General features: G+C 47.3%; 1 protein-coding gene across 1 annotated transcript in view; it reads right to left on the bottom strand.

The window, feature by feature from the left end:
• Positions 1-17,577, bottom strand: part of PPEF1 (protein phosphatase with EF-hand domain 1) — a 75,093-nt gene that overhangs the window by 38,107 nt on the left and 19,409 nt on the right. The window contains exons 2-4 of the mRNA XM_038757079.1: positions 10,812-11,008; positions 3,535-3,662; positions 2,054-2,114 (exon numbers count right to left, since the gene is read on the bottom strand). Coding sequence (XP_038613007.1) covers positions 2,054-2,114; positions 3,535-3,662; positions 10,812-10,863 — 241 coding nt within the window. The 5' untranslated portion in view covers positions 10,864-11,008. The remainder of the gene's footprint in view (positions 1-2,053; positions 2,115-3,534; positions 3,663-10,811; positions 11,009-17,577) is intronic.

Raw genomic sequence — 17,577 nt, forward strand, 5'->3', positions numbered from 1 at the left:
ATTATTAGATTTCCTCTCAGAAACCACTTTGCTAAAGTAAAGGGAGACCAGCCAATTATCTGCAGACTGCAATTATCTGTAAAATTTACAAAATGGCCAAGCACTCCTTTTGTCTTCCCTCCCTTCGGCTTGGCTCGGGGGTACTTCACTTTTCCAAACCTTGCACAGATCATTAGTCACTTTTATCAATTCGAGCAAGAAGCACTAAAGTTCTTAATCGCTGCCATAAAAACATCGCCCTCTTTGCAATTTCTGACGGGGCTTTTATCCGGCTGCAAATAAGATCTAAAATATCTTCTGCATTTCCAATGGGGGTCAACGACGGCTTGCTAGATGGAAAAAAAAATTTTTTTGCTTTTAAGCTTGGAGGTTGTCTCAGGCCAATACAGGTGGATTTCAATTTGGTTCTGGTGCTAAACTCCAGGGGAATAATAAAGCTGGATCTGTTTGCCGCAGGTAGAAAGACATTTTTGATCCAAACGTAAATGGCCCGGCTTGTATTTGGAGTGACAAAAGCGTTTATCTCTGCCTGTACTGAAGATGCAGGGGGGAAGCCCGACAGAATTAAATCCATCAATGGTATTTACTGAGTGCTCGCTGTGGCCAGGGCACTGTACTATGTGCTTGGGAGAGTATAACAGAGTTGGAAGACACATTTCCAGCCCACAGTGAGCTTCCTGGCTAGAGGACAGAGACAGACAATGCTACCAATGCTCCCTTTTAGACTGTGAGCCCACTGTTGGGTAGGGACTGTCTCTATGTGTTGCCAATTTGTACTTCCCAAGCGCTTAGTACAGTGCTCTGCACATAGTAAGCGCTCAATAAATACGACTGATGATGATGATGACCAACTCAGAGACTCAAAACTGACTGAGGATCCAAAGGACGCGGAATATCACAGTAAACACTCTGGGGGGGGTCACAGAAGCAAAAGACATCCATCCAGCGGACACTTGGACTGTGCCTGGTCACCCTGACACGTAGCACCCCAGCAGGTGATGTAGCTGACAAGCGGTGTGGCTCAATGGAAAGAGCACAGGCTTGGGAGTCAGAGGTCATGGGTTCAAATCCCGGCTCCACCATTTAGCAGCTGTGTGACTCTGCACAAGTCACTTCACTTCTCGGTACCTCAGTTCCCTCATCTGTAAAATGGGGATTAAGACTGTGAGACAACCTGATTACCTTGTATCCCACCCAAGCGCTTAGAACAGTGCTTGGCACATAGTAAGCGCTTAATGAATACCATTATTATTATTATTATTTTAGAGCACAACAGCTTCAGGCTACTGCCTCTGTCAACCAAGCAGGGTGTGGCTGTCCCTCTGACAACCAATCCACCGTATTTGTCGAGCACTTAATGCATGCAGTACTAAGCGCCTGGAGAGTACAATATAATAATACAATGGACACATCTGCTGCCCACAAGGAGCTTACAAGGAGCCTGAAAGGCTGGGTTTCCCACTGCACTAAAATGTGAAGAGTCTTTCCAAAATGATGGATGCAACACATTAATAAGTAGGGCTGGGATCTCTCCGCTGGATCTGGGACCCCGCACGGACTGATGTGATGGAGCCCGCCTGGGCCCAATCTCTCTCCTGGCCCCGTCGGGTTCCCATGGGGCCCCGGAATTTCAAGATGGAAGCACAAATGTGGACTCAGGCCTTACTTGAGGCGAGTGCTGCTATGCACACGGTAGCGGCTGTGGCTGGGCGGGGACTAGTGCTTTTGGGTGCCAAGATGCCCAAAAGCACTGCCCGCATCCTGGTAGCTGCCCAGCCTCCGGGCCCGGACCTCTCCTCTCTCCTCATAAAGCAGAGCTGAGGGGTGGGATCTGACCTGGACTGGATGCCAGGTGGGTCCCGGTGGCCTGGTCCAGGGTCTGAGGGCTGACTTCATTCCCTGCTGGGCTCTAGCTCAGTCTGCTCCCGGGAAATTATCCGAGTGTCTTCCCACCGACCAAGATCTCCCATTATCCACGCACCCCTTCCCGGCCACTGACAATTCAGCTTTGACTTCAACGACACTGCAACCCTGTTTGGTTTGGGGTCCTTACCTGAGTCTTTCTTATTGAGATCCGTGAAGTGGTCCAGCAAAAAGGAGAAAAAGTCCGAAAGCTAGAAGAAAAAACAAAACAAAAACAATAAGGCCTGTTACCTTACCAATACAATAGGGATTATGACTGTGAGCACCACGTGGGACAAGGCCTGTGTCCAATCCGATTCGCTTGGATCCATCCCAACGCGTAGTACAGTGCCTGGCACATAGTAAGTGCTTAACAAATGCCACAGTTACTATCATTGTTATTATTTTTATTATCACAATACAACAGAGTTGCTAGATATGTTCCCTGCTGACAGTGAGCTTACAGTCTAGAGCCTTATATGCTCTAGTCATGCCATGGTGGTGGAAGCCAGAAGAGCGGCAAACACACATTGCAATTAATGGTACTTATTGAGTGCTCAGTAGGCAAAAGAGCATAGTACTCAAGAAGCTTCTTCAAGGATTTATGACCGATATCTGCTCTTTCTCCCCATCCAGGGATACAGCAAGGACCGGCAGAAAGAACCGGACAGATTACTAGAGTTAGCCAACCAAACAAGATCATTTTATACTACTCAGAGATGTTATGTGGCCCAAGGGAAACAGCATAGTCCTGGGGGGTCAGAAGACCTGGGTTCTATTCCCAGTTCTGCCATTTGTTCACTGCGTGACCTTGGGAAAGTCACCGAATCCCTCCATGTCTCTGTTTTCTCAACTGCAAAATGGGGGCTTCAATACCTGTTTCCCTGTGAACTCCAAGTGGGACAAGAACCATATCTAATCAGAGGGTATAGTATTTATCAGTACTTAGAAAGTAGGCACATAATAACCACTTCTATATCGATCGATCGATAAATGCTACTTACTGAGTGCTAACTGTGTGCCGAGCACTGTGCTAAGAACTTGGGAGACAACAATACGGAGTCAGCAGGGCCTAGTAGAAAGTAGAAAGAACACAGGGCCTGCGAGTCAAAAAGACTTGGGTTCTCCTCCCGGAACCACCACCTGTCTGCTGTGTGACCTTGGCAAGTTGCTTCACTTCTCTGTGCCTCAGTTAACTCATTGGTAAAATGGGGATTAAGACTGAGAGCCCCATGTGGGACAGGGCAGTGTCCAACCTGATGATCTTGTATCTATCCCAGTGGTGAGGGTGAAAGGGAAGGGAAGGGAAGGGAAGGGAAGGGGTAAGAGGGAAGGAGGGAGGAGGGAAGAGGAAAGAAGAAAGAGGAAAGAGGAAAGAGGAAAGAGGAAAGAGGAAAGAGGAAAGAGGAAAGAGGAAAGAGGAAAGAGGAAAGAGGAAAGAGGGGAGGGAAGGGAAGAGGGAAGGGGAAGGGGAAGGGGAAGGGGAAGGGGAAGGGGAAGGGGAAGGGGAAGGGGAAGAGAAGAGAAGAGAAGAGAAGAGTAGAGGAGAGTAGAGGAGAGAAGAGGAGAGAAGAGAAGAGAAGACAAGAGAAGACAAGAGAGAGAAGAGAAAAGAGATGTTGGGTCACAGACCTGCAGCTGGGCTTGCTCGTCGGCGTACTCGATGGACTGGAAGATATTCAGGGCTGAGAGCCGTCTCACTTCTAATCGAGCCATGTAACAGCGGAACCACTTCTGGATGAGTATTGCTGCTTTCATTGCTAGAGACAGAAAACCAGAAAAGCCAGCCAAGGGCCAAGTTACCAAGGGGAAGCCAGATCGGGGGATGGGTTTTGCTTGGGAGGGGCCAAAGTGAACTTGGGAATGCCAATTTCAAACTCAATTCTTCACCACGCGGGGCCTGTCTGATCCCATTTGAGACCACTGTCCAGTGAATCGGGTCGGGTGGAATCGTGGCATCAGAAGTTGGAGCACACTGTATCAGGAGCCTTCCAGAACAACGGCTAGACAGGTAAACTAATCCCCCGGACAGCCCCAGCCTCTGGTCATCTAGCTGAGTCCTGGGTCTTTTGGTCCCGTGGGTACGAAGGCCATGAGGTAGGTGACCCAAAGGGAATTAACGCTGGAATGACTGCTGCCAAATCAATCTGAGGCCCGGGAAAAGAAAAAAACATTGCATCCCCGTCACACCCCTCTGCGTTTAAGGGTGCCTTCTATTCGTTTCGGGGAGGGGAAGAGAAACATTGGACGTCAGTTTTCTGGGCACGGACCGGGCCCTCTAGACTGCAAGCTCATTATGGACAGGGAACGCGGCTGCTAATTCTGTTGGATTGTACTCTCCCAAGCAATTTGAACACTGCTCTGCATATACGAGGCGCTCAATAAATACCACCAATTTTTTTTTTATATGCTCTCCCAAGTGTCTGGAAGGCACGAGGCAGCAGTGTCCCGAGCACTCTGCAAAGCACTGGGGTCAATTCATGAGGAACAATTAAGTCACATTCCCTTGCCCACCGGGAACTAACAATCTAAGTGGTGAAAGACACCAATCATAATGGACGCCACGGAAAAAACAATGAAAAGAAGCTCATATAAAATATAAATATCATCAAGGCCAAATTTTTCGGAGGTAAAGTTGAGGGATGCGAGGGAACTCCTTGGACGCTCACAGTTCCAGGCAAACACTCCACAGTTAAGAAGTGACGCCGCCACCCTCAATGTCTTACAAGTTGGGCAAGACGGCCAGGGGTGGGTTTCTCTCCCTGAGGTCTGCAGGACAAAAGGAGGCTAGTATGGTGGCTAGACGACTCTTGGAAATTCTGGGGTCCCGAAGGCGGGTGGGGGAATGGGACGGGGGGTGAGAGGGCAAAGGGGGCACAATTTGTAAAGGACCAGAGGTCATTTCCCTTCTGTATCGTCTGTATCACCTTAAGCAATTTGTCATTTGCCCCAGCCCCATGGCACTTTCGTAGAGATCCTTATACTCTAATTCCTCTGTCTGTAAGTTATCTTCATGACCGTCTCCTACTGTAGACTGTAAGCACCTTGGGTCCGGGGTCACACCGACCAACCCTATTACAATGTACTTTCCCAATAACGTAGTACAGTGCTCTGGACACATTAAACGCTCAATAAGTACCATGCTGATTGTCTGACTGGATCTGTTTGGCGACAAAAGCTGCCTCGTGGGCGGACGAAGGGATAGCTTCGTCAACGCGATTATCATTTAAAATTAAAAACTAAAAATATGGTACATTAAGCAATTTAACCAGGACTTTTATTCACTTAACAGAAAAACCTTAAATCACACAAGGCAAATTTTTGGTTGTTGTTTCCTCTCTCCCATACTATGAGCATTTAGCCAATTATGTTTACACACGCAATTTCACAGGAACACTGCTCCAAGGTCACTTACACTCAGCAAAACACTTCTGCCTCCCCGCCTTTTTTTCCTTTTAAAATGAAACTGGCATTCAGTGAGCAGTTTCAGGGCCCCTTTAATTTCATGAAATGGATGACTTCCATTTTCTTTCCTTCTCTAAAGCACATCATCATGTTTCTTGGGTCCAGATTCAGCTAAGCTCAAATTGTTTTTTCTTTGGGATTTGTAGTGTGCACTCTGAGTAAATATCGTACCCCCAGTGAGTGAAAATGATGGTGGGAAAAATTCCTAGGCAGAGCAGTGTTCTAGGCCTTAAAATAATGATGTTATTTGTTAGGTGCTTACTACGTGTCAAGCACTGTTCTAAGCACTGGAGTAGATACAATCTGATCGGGTTGGACACGGTCTCTGTCCCACATGGGCCGCACAGTCTTAATCCCCATTTTACAGATGAGGGAACTGAGGCACGGAGAAGTGAAGTGACTTGCCCAAGGTCACACTGCAGACAAGTGACAAAGCCAGGATGGGAAGAAGCAAGGGATAAGTTTTCTGCTGCCAACAAGCTTTCAATCCAATGTGCAGAGCAAAGACAAGGGAAGCAGTGTGGAGGTTCAGGAGTCAGAGGATCCGGGTTCTATTCTCTGTCACCGGCCTGCAGTGTGATCTCGGGCAAGCCACTTCACTTCCCTGTGCCTCAGTTTCCTCACCTGTAAAACAGGGAGAGTAAAAGGACCTGGGTTCTAAATCCCTACTCCGTCAGATGCCTGCAGTGTGACCTTGGGCAAATCATTTAGTGCCTCTGTGCCACAGTTTACTTATCTGTAAAATGGGGAGATTAAAAACCTGTTGACCCTCCCCTTTAGACTGGGAGCTCCATGTGGGACAAGCACGGTGTCAGACTTGATTATCTTATATCTACCCCTGCACTTAGTACAGTGCTTGGCAAACAGCAAGCACTTAGCAAACACCACAATGTTTATTCTTCTGGTTGTCATTTATTACTATGGTTGTCATAAATGAAATGTTAAACAAATGATTATTAGTAGCATTAGAAAGTATGTGCACAAGTAAACTGATTATTAAATGCTACCACAGTTTTGGACCACTAAAACCTCAAAATTCAGTATACAACCCAGTGTCAAATGCATAAAAATTCAACTGAAGAATCAGCCTTGGGAAGAAATGTGCCGTAATCGGTGAATCCGAAGTATTTACTGAACACCTCCCGAAATGGAGAACACTAAACTAAACATTTGGGAGGACACCATGGAAATGATGCCGGCCCTCAAGGAGTTTATAGTCTAGAAATACCCTAAAACAAATTATAGGATGACGAAAGCAAGAGAATATTACAACAGGTAAATAAAACCTCTGGGGGTGAAAGTGTCCAGGGAGCGTGGAAGTGCCAAAGAGGCAGTAAGAAGGGTCTATAAGGCGGGGAGATTCCAAATGAATCAAGGGAGATTTCCTGGGGACGTGAATTCAGAAGAATTTTGATGATGGGGAGAGGCAAAATCTATCAAGAGTTTCAGGGTGTGTGCAAGAAGTTAGCAGCGGTTGAGTCAAGAACGAGGCACAAGAAATAATTTGGCTTGAGAGAAACTAAGATTGAGAGCTGGGGTGTCACGGGAGAAGAAAGTAGGTAAGTAGGAGGAAGGGACCTGATGGAATGCCTTCAATTCGGTAATAACTAGCCTCATACGCTCAGCTAAAACCGGGCTGATCAAACTCTGCCTAGTTTGTGACTTGTCTAGTTTACGGCTTGCACAGCCCGAAAGGTCTGCTGTAGTATTAAACATTGGTGTGAAAATAATCACAAGACACTTAAGAGAAAACTTACTCAAGTGCTGTTAATAGGCAGAGGCTAAAAAGACTATTGACTAAGTAGTTTCTGCTACGGAGTATTCTCGTTAAATTTTTACATCAACAGTCTCAACTGCAAATAATTAAATGGATTAAAGCTCCTCGTGTGCAGGAATCGTGTCTACCGGCGTTATCGTCCTGTACTCTCCCAAGGGTTCAGCGGCCTGCACACAGTATCGACTGGTTGATAAAAGCAGGAATTCGAGGAGGCCTCGAAAACCGTGATGGTTTCAGCTGCAGATTGTGACAGCAGACTACCGACTCCCGGCCCATCTGCCAGACACCGAGCCACTTGGGAAACCAAAGGAGAGTTTCTTCACACTACCGTCTCCCAGGCAGAATTGTTCTTGTGCCTCAAAATACGGATGTGCCAGAAGGATCAGGAAGTGTTGGGCGGTGGGGGGGACTCCCAAACGCCCCGCTGGAAAAAGAGGGGGCTCCACCGACTGCTTCATCAGCTTTCGGCAGCCTCTGCAGGAGGACAGTGGGGAACAGAAGCGGCGGATTCATCTGCCCGAACTTAAGACAGCTGCCGTGGCTGAACGTGCTGAATCCCAATGGAGGTGTCTTCTGACGGGGCCCTTCCATATGCTTTAGGGGACCAGCGAAGGATACAAATCCTAGTGATGTGCCTTATGGTCATGACCCAAAAGCAAAAGAAAAATCAGCTCATTGGTTGGGAAATGCCACCATCATATAAACTACATTACTCCAGCCACAAGGAAGGAGGTGACAATACGCGCTGGGCTGCCCCGTTTTTTGAAATGCATTCAAACCGCGGTCTGCGGGATCTCATGGGCCGGAGAAGGATTCCCAGTTTCCCTTTTCTAGGATCCATTCCACTGCCATGGACCTTTTTCTTTAATCTTCCTTGAAATGAATCCAATGAATGATCGCTGTACCATTTAGTATATGACAGTCGCAGATTTTTAAAATAAAAATGGAAAAATCTCATTATCTCAGACGACACTTCACTGGTCCCAGGTTAAGTTTTCTTAAGGACCTGGGTTGTAATCCCAGCTCTCTCACTTGTCAGCTGTGTGAACTTTATCAAGTCACCTAACTTCTCTGGGCTTCAGTTTTCTCATCTGTAAAAGAGGGATTCAGTACCTGTTTCTCCTTCCCCTTTAGACTGTGAGCCCCATGTGGAAAAAGGACTGCATCTGACCTGGTTATCTTATGTCTACACCAGTGCTGAGTATGTGTTTGGCACATAGTACGCGCTTAACAAAGACCACAGTACTTTACCTATTTTCTGCTATGACTGAGGCCAAAAAAAAAAAAAAGGTGAAGCTTAAAAAGAGACTGGGAGGGGAAGAGAAAGGATGGGAGAGAGAGATGTGGAGGGAGAAGCGGGAGGGGACTGTGACTGTGAGCCCACTGTTGGGTAGGGACCGTCTCTATATGTTGCCAAATTGTACTTCCCAAGCGCTTAGTACAGTGCTCTGCACACAGTAAGTGCTCAATAAATACGACCGAATGAATGAGGGGAGAAAAGGAATTGGGGTGAAATAGAGGAGGAGGGAGAGAAAAGGGGGAGAAGCAGGGAGAAGGGAGAGAGTGAGAGAGAGGAGGAGAGAGAGAGAGAGAGAGAGAGAGATAGAAATCTCCTCCTTACAAAGCAGGACAATCATTGTGGACTGACCCCAGGGTGATTGAATAAAAGCATTTCTAAGTGGCCTCTAGGGAAAGAAGAAAGCAAGGAAGAGAATGTTGCTCCTCAAAGTGTTCCAAAGAAATGGATTATTAATTCAGAGCCCTTCACTGTAAAAATGTAAATTTCCAAATAAACTGCAGAAGATTGGATCCTTGTTCTTTTTGCATCTCAGTCCACATTTTTGGGATAATCCAATGGCACACTCTCTCTCTATATATATATACATATATATACACACACACACACACACATATCCAAAATTCTCTTAAGTAAAAACAATATAAACCTGTCTTCTGTACTTTAGAGATTATATTTTCCCAGGGACTTCACAACCTCAATTTTCAGCTAGAACTTCACCTCCTTCGGAGCCAGTTTTTTACTGCTGTATTCATCCACTTGGCTTCCGTCAGCACCGGGAGGTGCGTTAAAAAGGTCAACGCATGAGAACATCGGAACTGACTCACCGCCTGTTTCTCCGCTGGCCCGATTTGGCCAAATCACACCGAGGCATAAGGAGACGCTTTATTGGACGCAGGCAAGATGAAAGATCAGCAGGTAGAGATTTAAGACCGCGCTGGTCCAGGAATAGTGGACGGCTCCACTGGCGAGCCTGGAATCTTGTCGGGGTTTCTACCTCACGAATGAGACTATAATGAATGGCAAAAGAGTAATCCGACGAAAGGGGCATCATCATCAATCGTATTTATTGAGCGCTTACTATGTGCAGAGCACTGTACTAAGGGCATCTGGTCTGTTGGAAGGAGGGAATTGCTTTATACCTCCAGAGTTATATTATTTACATTAGGACTCAAAAGTTCTGATGAAAACAACTTTTTCAAAAATAGAGACAGCATAAGCGGAGAGTTATTCTCTTTTCATATCCTTGACATTAACAGAGTTGAGGGGTGAAATCCAAGAACCGGCTTCGGGTAGGATGTTTCGGGAATACAAGTATCATGTGGGTGCCTTCAGTTACTATGCTTAAAATACTTCACGGTAGGCTTAACCTACTGCTCGAGGAATCCGCGTAGAGAACCTACTGAGATGAGGGACAGTTCCACCGGAGCCCGCCGCGGAAGCCAAGCTCATCCATGGCGGCCCAAGACAGAGAAGCTTCAACAAATCGCTCCAGTTCTCCAAGGTCGGGAGAGGGAGGAGGGCCCTCCACAAGCAAGCTAGGCAGAAACGGAAGCGCCTGTCCTTCCGGACCAGATGATTGCCTCAATTCTCCACTCACCGAAACCTGAAGAGATTGGGCCCGTCAAGACTAATGAACAGTTTTAATGGATCCGAGGGATCGTGGCCAGATCTCATTGGCTGAAAGGGCCCGTGGTAAAGTCCGGAAATGAGGGGAGGTTTTTACCCTTCGGGCCATCTTGTTAAAAATTTAGACCTTGGTATCCGCACAGCAATGGCCAAAAAGTGCTCTTAAAAGAGGAATGAAAGAAATCTGAAGACACGCTTATTCTTTTTTAATCACGTTTCGTATTTCTGAAACACCAGAGTGCTGAACATGATAAGAATAAATTTGATCCTTGAGCTAAAATTCCTTAGACTCTACCCTATTTGAGCGCTTACTGTATGGGAAGCACTTGGGAGAGCACAAAAATGAATGAGACTACTGAAAAATTATCATCTGAAAATGTCTGTATCAAAACGGCTTCTGGGCCATACTTTCCATATTCTACAATATATTTCACACTCCGCGATGTAGGTTTAAATCCCAGTTTTTAGACTCAGCAGACCTTCCCCCGGAAATGAGAAATCACCCGGCGGTAAACATGTGCCTCCGGAGTCCACCCAGATGGGAGCAGCGGCCCCCACCCCTTAGAAAGGGCTGCAGAGTCTGTCTGCTCCTCGAGAACACCCGTCCAGGTAAAAACCAGTGAGTCTTCCCCAAAGTCCTTACAGTGGCTCAACAGAGGGAATTAGGGAGCCACCACCTTTCCGTCGGATTTTCACATTTCTGACCACAGACCTCTACCCGGACACTTTCCCGCCACTCACCTCGTTCGGATTTCTTTACTTCTTCCCCGTGAAAAGAAGTGCCGCAGCCCATGGCTTCAAGAGAGTGGGCTCGCCGATTCCACTTCTCATAGTAGGCAGACTGTTCCTTTGGTCTGAGAGGGTCAGCAGGGTCTCTCCTTATATCCTGGCCACGATGAAAGAAACCACTCCTGGCGAGTCCACTTTGGGCATAGCCGCTAATGAGGGAGAGAGGAGAAAAACAAACAACAAAAGTCCAGTTATCAATGTGGTATCGACGGGGGGTTGCTCAGCAGAAATCGTTAATGCTTGCTCTGAGTTACTGCTCGTCACGTGATGTGGAAACAGAGCCCACATCGTCTCACAAATCATAATCAGTTTTTTTCCCAAACCGATCGGCAGCTCTTCATCCTGCCGGCTCGCCGGGCCCATCTTCGGCCCAGACAAAAAGCCGGACGCAACATAATTGTCCTGGGTTGCGAGACAACCGGGGCCCCAAATGCTACTGGCATATGGATGACGGAGGGAAATGGAGAGACAGGAGGAACTTTGCCGTTCGGCACTGAGGAAATGAATCTTTAATTTCAAAACCTCAACGGGGGCTGGAAAATTGCGGCAGGCTCCGATTCGATCGAAACATAAATCACGGCCCGAGCTCGGCTTTGAGCTCCACTGCAGGCGGCCCTTACTAAAAGATTAAGCGTGTTCTCCCGATCTTAACCGAGACACAAATGCAAGGTTGAACGTTGTGGGTCACCCCAAAATCGTTAGGCTTTTAAACACCTTTTAACGAAGTGCCACTTTAGGTAATAGACTGATTCTCCTACATCACCTGTCATGGGGCATTATCTGGTTTGGGCTATTTCAAAGCCAAGGTGCCACAGTAAATGACTACGACTTTCAAATTTCAATTTCTCCATGTAGAAAAGGAGGGAGCTAGGTAAAACTGATGAATTCCCTGGGCCATTTACACCTTGGACAGCTGCTATTGCTGTACATCTGACAAAAATCTGCGATGTCCACTCTGGTCCTCCCTGTATCGCTGCATTTCCGTCCACAATGGAGCGCGTTGCTCCCAGCCCGTTCGATCTCTATTCTATTATCCGGAAAGTACATCTCTCTGGGGAATAAAGGGGGCAGGGTGGCCCAGCACACCGAGTAATGTGGCTCAGTGGAAAGAGCCCGGGCTTGGGAGTCAGAGGTCATGGGTTCGAATCCCGGCTCCACCACTTGTCAGCTGTGTGACCTTGGGAAAGCCACTTAACTTCTCTGTGCCTCAGTTACCTCACCTGCAAAATGGGGATTAAGACTGTGAGCCCCACGTGGGGCAACCTGATCAGCTTGTATCCCCCCCAGCGCTTAGACCAGCAGATAGTAAGCGCTTAACAAATACCATCGTCATCATCATCATCACTAGCCCATCCAATATTTCCCAGTAGGCACAATCAAATGAGACCCTTTCTTTTCCCTATGATAAGCAGGAGCTCGAAAAGGTGATGATCGCTCATCGGGAGGCACGAGCTCAGCCATTCGAGCAAAACTCGATTCAGTGGCAACCCAAGGAATTCCTTGGCTGGTCAAAAGTGGAACGTGTTATTTGGCATAAATGTATTGAAGGGAGATGTGTAATTCTGGTCTACAGCTGTGAGTTTGCGTAGTTACAACTTGATAATACTGATCCTTCATGGTAAAAAGACAATGAAGGGTAGGGGGGGGGGCCTATGTTTCGATGTTTGACAAATGTCCATTGTATAACTGGAAGTAGCCGTCCACCGGGAAGATATCCAGACAGGGTAAGAGGTACTGCCATAACAAGACACCAAAAGAGAGGAAAAAACCCAGAGTCCCCAATCAACGGCTTTTCAGCCTCTCCAAGCTGAGTTGAAGCGTGAAAATGCCTGTCGTTAGGGGGCTGAGGCAGTTTTCCTTAAGGCTGCTGGGAAACATGGAGCTTCTGCTGAATTTTTTTCCAACCGGCCTTTAGTCTGGCTCAGTGCAGAGTCAATAACAAGGCAGAGCAGTACAGAATTATAGGGCTGGGACCGACCACCAGGTCCATTTCCCTACGGCTCGATATAAAAATAATTCATTTAGGCCATTTCCAACTGTGGGCGTGGAATCGTTTACATTTTTTTTTTTTAAAAAAAAGGGACTTTGTTCATGCTGAACACGTCAGATGGAGAAACCTTCTGCACGGCAGAACAATCCATTTGGAAGAAAACCCGAATCAATCTTAAGGCACTTACAGGCATTTGTTTACATCTCACCCCCATTAGCCGCACACTTGCCTTCAGAGTACTGTACTTTCCTTCTTGCGGAAAGGGTGATGCACAAATTATCTAGCTCAGTACACTTTCTGGGTAAAATCCTACAGGTTTGGGGCCCACCTGACTGTTGATCAAATGAACTAGCTACCGTATCTTGAATATCTATTGATCGATTTTACATTCTTTAGCACCCGAAGCTTCTAGATTTGAATAAACCAGAAATGCAAAGGTATAAAAAAACCTCTTAAAACTGAAATGACTTAAAGATACCCATAATGGCGACAAGCCATATTTAAAGACACGCATACTCCTTCCTACGTACTAAAATTAAACTCTATCGTGAGTTTTCGCGTCCAATTTACAGAAAGACAAGCAGTCCACACAAGTTTGTTGAGCAAAAAATGATACCCGAGTCTCCCAATTTCCCATCTCCAGTTCTGAGCAAGGTCCGAGATTGTGCTCTGATTGCTCCATTAGGCAGATTCCAGTCAATCAATCAATCAATCGTATTCCACCCCGACCCCTGGGAGTTCGCGGGAATGGGGTGCAGAGGTAAATAATTACAAAGTGAACTGGCTAGGCAGTGCCAGCATGACTTTATGGGTGAGATCACCTGGTGTTTGGGGGCATGCTACAACCAGGGTAATAGAAAAATGGCTGCAGGGTCGTTTAAGCGCGGAAGAACCCAGCACCTATCTTGGGATGGGCTTTTTATGAAGACTACAGAACCCACCACAGGCCCTCCATCCATCAAATGGGACAGAAAAAGGCAAATAAATGCAAGCCATGATTCGTACTGAACTGAGAGGGATCAACCTATCGATAACATTAAGCACTGTATTGTTTCGGAGAGCACACCGCGATCTCTGTCCTCCAGGAGCTCACTACCAACAGAACTAGGCTAAGGATAAAGAACGCCAGTCTGCCTACCTGCCTAAGAACTAATTCAAAGAGAACGGGAACACCCAAGAGTGTCAATAACTACCACCTGTCCCTAAAAGCCATTACAGGTTTCCCGCCAACCGGGAAGTGAGTATAGCTGTCTCTGACCTGTGGGCTCGTCATTGTATTTCTTGCACAAAACAGCTTCATGGGGAGGTAGTGAGCATATGGTTAATCCATGAGGAGGTGAAGAGAAAAATTTTCTTCCCTCTACATCCTCTTGGGGTTTTCCATAATCAGTGGTATTTGTTGAGTGTGCTTAATGAGGGCTGAGCCCTGTGCTAAGTGTTTGGGGAAGTACAACAGAATTAATAATAATAATAATAATAATGGCATTTATTAAGGGCTTACTATGAGCAAAGCACTGTTCTAAGCGCCGGGGAGGTTACAAGGTGCTCAGGTTGTCCCACGGGGGACTCACAGTCCCCATTTGACAGATGAGGTAACTGAGGCCCAGAGAGGTTAAGTGACTTGCCCAAAGTCACACAGCTGACAAGAGGCGGAGCTGGGATTTGAACCCATGACCTCTGACTCCAAAGCCCGCGCTCTTTCCACTGAGCCTCGCTGCTTCTCTAATTAGTAGACACGCTCCCTGCCCACAGGGAGATTACAGGCAACATGGGGAGAGAGGCATTAAGGTAGAGGGGGGAAATAGTAGGGTAGAAAATTATTTACAAAAGAATTGTGGAGCTGAAGGGTGCATCAAAGGACTTAAGGTAAGGCGAGACATTTTCGCCATTAATCTGAGGGGTCAGGATCGACACCCAGGTGGGGATACCCCCTTAGGGGCTCAATGGTGAGTTTCAATGGGCACAAAGGGCAGAACCCATGTTTGAAAAACAGAGTGGAACGGCCTCAGAGTGGCAGAGCGGTGGCCTGTTGGAAGACAAAGACAACAAACTGGTCACGTACGGCGGGGCCTTAGGACAATCACGACATCGAGAATCACATTCCAAATTGGCAACCAGTGTGAAAGAGAGCTCGTATCTACAGAGGTGCCTGGGGCATGTATGAAGCAGGTTCGGCGTCAGAGGACCCGAGTTCCAAACCCAGCTCCGCCACTTCATCATCATCATCATCATCAATCGTATTTATTGAGCGCTTACTGTGTGCAGAGCACTGTACTAAGCGCTTGGGAAGTACAAATTGGCAACATATAGAGACAGTCCCTACCCAACAGTGGGCTCACAGGCTAAAAGGGGGAGACAGAGAACAAAACCAAACATGCTAACAAAATAAAATAAATAGAATAGATATGTACAAATAAAATAGAGTAATAAATATGTACAAACATATATACATATATACAGGTGCTGTGGGGAAGGGGAGGAGGTAAGATGGGGGGGATGGAGAGGGGGACGAGGGGGAGAGGAAGGAAGGGGCTCCGTCTGGGAAGGCCTCCTGGAGGAGGCCTGCTGTGGGACCTTGGGAGAGTCCTTTAACTGCTTTGTGTGGTAGTTCCCCCATCGGCAAAATGGGGATTCAATTCCTGTTCTCCCTCCTGCTTAGACGGTAAGCCCAATGTGCGATCTGATTATCTTCCCCAAAGCTTCGTTCACTGCTTGGCACATAATAAGGGCTTAACGAATAGACTGTGAGCCCACTGTTGGGTAGGGACCGTCTCTATATGTTGCCAACTTGTACTTCCCAAGCGCTTAGTACAGTGTTCTGCACACAGTAAGTGCTCAATAAATACGATTGATTGATTGAATACCACAGTTGTTATTACTGCTCTTCGATCTTCAAAGATAATGCCACTGAAGATGAGAAGTAAGGCCTAATGGAAAGTACTGCACACACTCTGCAAGCAGTAAGCGCTCAATAAAGAAGTAGCGTGGCTCAGTGGAAAAGAGTCCGGGCTTTGGAGTCAGAGGTCATGGGTTCAAATCCCAGCTCTGCCAATTGTCAGCTGTGTGGCTTTGGGCAAGCCACTTCACTTCTCTGGGCCTCAGTTACCTCACCTGTTAAATGGAGATGACGATGGTGAGGCCCCCATGGGACAACCTGATCACCTTGTAACCTCCCCAGCGCTTAGAACAGTGCTTTGCACATAGTAAGCGCTGAATAAATGCCGTCATTATTATTATTAAAGACGAATGAATGAATGAATGAAAGAGCTTGGGCCCATGAGTCAGAGGACTTGGGTTTTAATCCTGACTCTGCCTCTTGCCGGCTGTGTGACCTTGGGTAAGTCCCGGTTGGGTTACAAATGGTTGCAGAGCAGGGCATTACCGGGGGTGGGGCTCAGGCTGGAGTCATCATCAATCGTATTTATTGAGCGCTTACTATGTGCAGAGCACTGTACTAAGCGCTTGAGTCAGGAGCTGCGGGGGAACTGAGCCTTCCTGGGTTCTGTTCGAGCACTGAGGAGCAGGCCTTGATAAAGAAGAAGCGTGGCTTAAAAAAAGCACGGGCTTAGGGGTCAGAGGACATGGGTTTTACTGCGGGCTCTTCCATTCGTCCGCTGTGTGACCTTGCGCAAGCCACTTAACTTCTCTGTGCCTCGGTTACCTCATCTGTAAAATGGGGATTAAGACTGTGAGCCCCATGTGGGACAGCCTGATTACCTTGTATCTATCCCAATGTTTAGAAGAGTGCTTGGCACATATAAAGCGCTTAGCAAGTACCATAATTATTACTTGCTTCTAGATTTCTTAGGGACGCCATCCCTTCTGGGTGCCTTTCCATCCTTCCTAATTTGTACTGCACAGGTCCCTTCCTCAACAGTTGGAGCAAGAATCGCATATTCCCATTTTGGCCAGTTTCCCCTGCTTCAAAGGGCCTCTTCCTTAGCGGTGGAAAGGCATGTTCAGGAGCTTATTATAGTGTTCCTGCCATCTGGGGAAGATTCCCACTTTGACAACGGTGAGGGTGGGCCCATCTGGACTCTCCGGCGAGATGCGCACGGGGTGGTGTGTGCGGGCAATAAGAAAGCTTCTTTAGTGTCGATGAAAAAGTTCGTCGTCTGGTGGCAGACGGCCTATCCCTGGATCGCTTCGGCTGCGGGATGCCGTGGGTCCTTAGGCCTCTCGTTTTCTTTTCGTTATGAGGGGCTTTTCGGGCGCGGGGGCCCTTTTTTATTCCCTGCAGTCACAGGGAAATCTCGACGGCATTCTCGTTCGAGTGGTCTCGGCGGGCCGGTGTCGCTCCTTGCCAGAGCCGCCGGGCTAATGGCCGCTGAGTCTCCGGGACGTGCCCGCCCTCAAACTCGCCGTTGCAGGCAGGGGATGCTGCGATGTGGTCACATCGCCTTGGCCGCTTTTTTTATTCATCCAGAGCTTGATACTTAAGGCCTCTTGATAGCCTGGATGCCTCTTTCTCATGCAGCGTATGCACTGACGGCTCGAGTTTGGAGAAGCCTGAAGAGCTTGTGCTTGGATGAGCTCTCCCCATCCTGTCAGTTAATCGTATTTATTGAACGCTTCCCATGTGCACTTGGGAAGGTACGATATAATAAACAGATTCCTTGCCCACAATAATAATAATGGCATTTATTAAGCGCTTACTACGTGCAAAGCTTACAGCTTAGTCTTGTAGGCAGGAAGTGTGACTACCAACTCTAGTCTACTGTACTTTCC

The sequence above is a fragment of the Tachyglossus aculeatus genome, chromosome 15 (genome assembly GCF_015852505.1).
Source record: "Tachyglossus aculeatus isolate mTacAcu1 chromosome 15, mTacAcu1.pri, whole genome shotgun sequence".
Classification (NCBI taxonomy): domain Eukaryota; kingdom Metazoa; phylum Chordata; class Mammalia; order Monotremata; family Tachyglossidae; genus Tachyglossus; species Tachyglossus aculeatus.